Below are 1,186 nucleotides of genomic sequence, written 5' to 3' on the forward strand. Positions count from 1 at the left end.
AGGGGGATGACGGAGAGAGAGGGGGGGATGAGGATGAGAGAGAGGGATGAGGATGAGAGAGAGGGGGGGATGACAGAGAGGGGATGAGGATGACACAGGGAGAGGCAGGCAGCAGTACAGAGAAGGGGAGGATGAGGATGACACAGGCCAGCGGTGAAGGGATATTTACCTGCCGGTGTCGGTAATTCTAGATCATACACGTGGTTTCTGCTTTTCCTGTCTGGTGACGTCACTGTCGCACAGTATACACACGGTGGGCAGAGCTATCCGCCATTTTTCTGGTTTGGACCTGTTATAAAGGCTCTAACAAGTGTTATCGTCTCCGCCCCGGTCTCATCTGATTGGTTCCTCAGACGTACCACGTGTCATGTGACCGCCAGGATCCGCAGTAGAGCAAGGCGTCATAGCTACCGTATCTATGATCCGCCTTCTCGTTCATTCCACCAATCACCGTGTCCATTGAGTAGAGGGGCGGAGATAGCGAAGCGCAGGCGCGACATCCCCCATTCAGGACAATGTAGGCTCTGGGATGACTGACAGTACAGATAACCAATAAGAAGTGGCCAGGAGTTCGAGGCGGCCAATCAGGTGTTTTGGTGATAGATGGAGGGCGGGGTCAGATACAAGTCAGCGCGGGAGATGAACGGAGAAGTCGAACGATGAGCGATCGGGAGATCCGGCGTGAGTAAACTCGATGTGATCGCACCGAGCCCGGGGGATGGGGCGAGCGGAGGACTATTATTATCAAACTTCTCCCTCATTCCGGGGGAGATAAACATACCGATCGGTATAGTGCGGAGAGATTAACGATCTGTATGAGAGAATACCGATCCGTATAATGAAATGAGTTCGGGGTACCCCTGGGAGAGGCCGGGACCCCATAATATTCAATGTATACCCAGTGGGGGAGGGGGACCCCATAATATACAATGTATACCCAGTGGGGGAGGGGGACCCCATAATGTAGTCATTTCCCCTCAGGCTGGAAATCTGGAATGTGATTGGCTGGTAGGATGTGGTGGGCGTGGCCTCCAGTGATGTCATCTCTCTGTTGCAGAGTTGGAGAAGGTGAAATGTCGGGCTCAGAGGAGCCGCAACCTGAAGGAAGAGGCGACCGTGTGCAACCAACTGGGGGAACTCCGGGCCAAGTGTGGTCAGTACATGGAGGGGGCGGAGATCACAGGTG

The 1,186-nt window shown here is 54.2% G+C and overlaps 1 protein-coding gene across 1 annotated transcript in view; it reads right to left on the reverse strand.

Moving 5' to 3' along the window:
* HGH1 (HGH1 homolog) overlaps positions 1-405 on the reverse strand; it is an 8,325-nt gene extending 7,920 nt beyond the window's left edge. The window contains exon 1 of the mRNA XM_018575739.1: positions 360-405. Within this exon, the coding sequence (XP_018431241.1) occupies positions 360-405 (46 nt within the window). The remainder of the gene's footprint in view (positions 1-359) is intronic.
* Between the last annotated feature and the right edge of the window lie 781 nt (positions 406-1,186).

The sequence above is a fragment of the Nanorana parkeri genome, unplaced genomic scaffold (assembly GCF_000935625.1).
Source record: "Nanorana parkeri isolate BGI_ZX_2015 unplaced genomic scaffold, ASM93562v1 scaffold4578, whole genome shotgun sequence".
In the NCBI taxonomy this organism is placed as follows: domain Eukaryota; kingdom Metazoa; phylum Chordata; class Amphibia; order Anura; family Dicroglossidae; genus Nanorana; species Nanorana parkeri.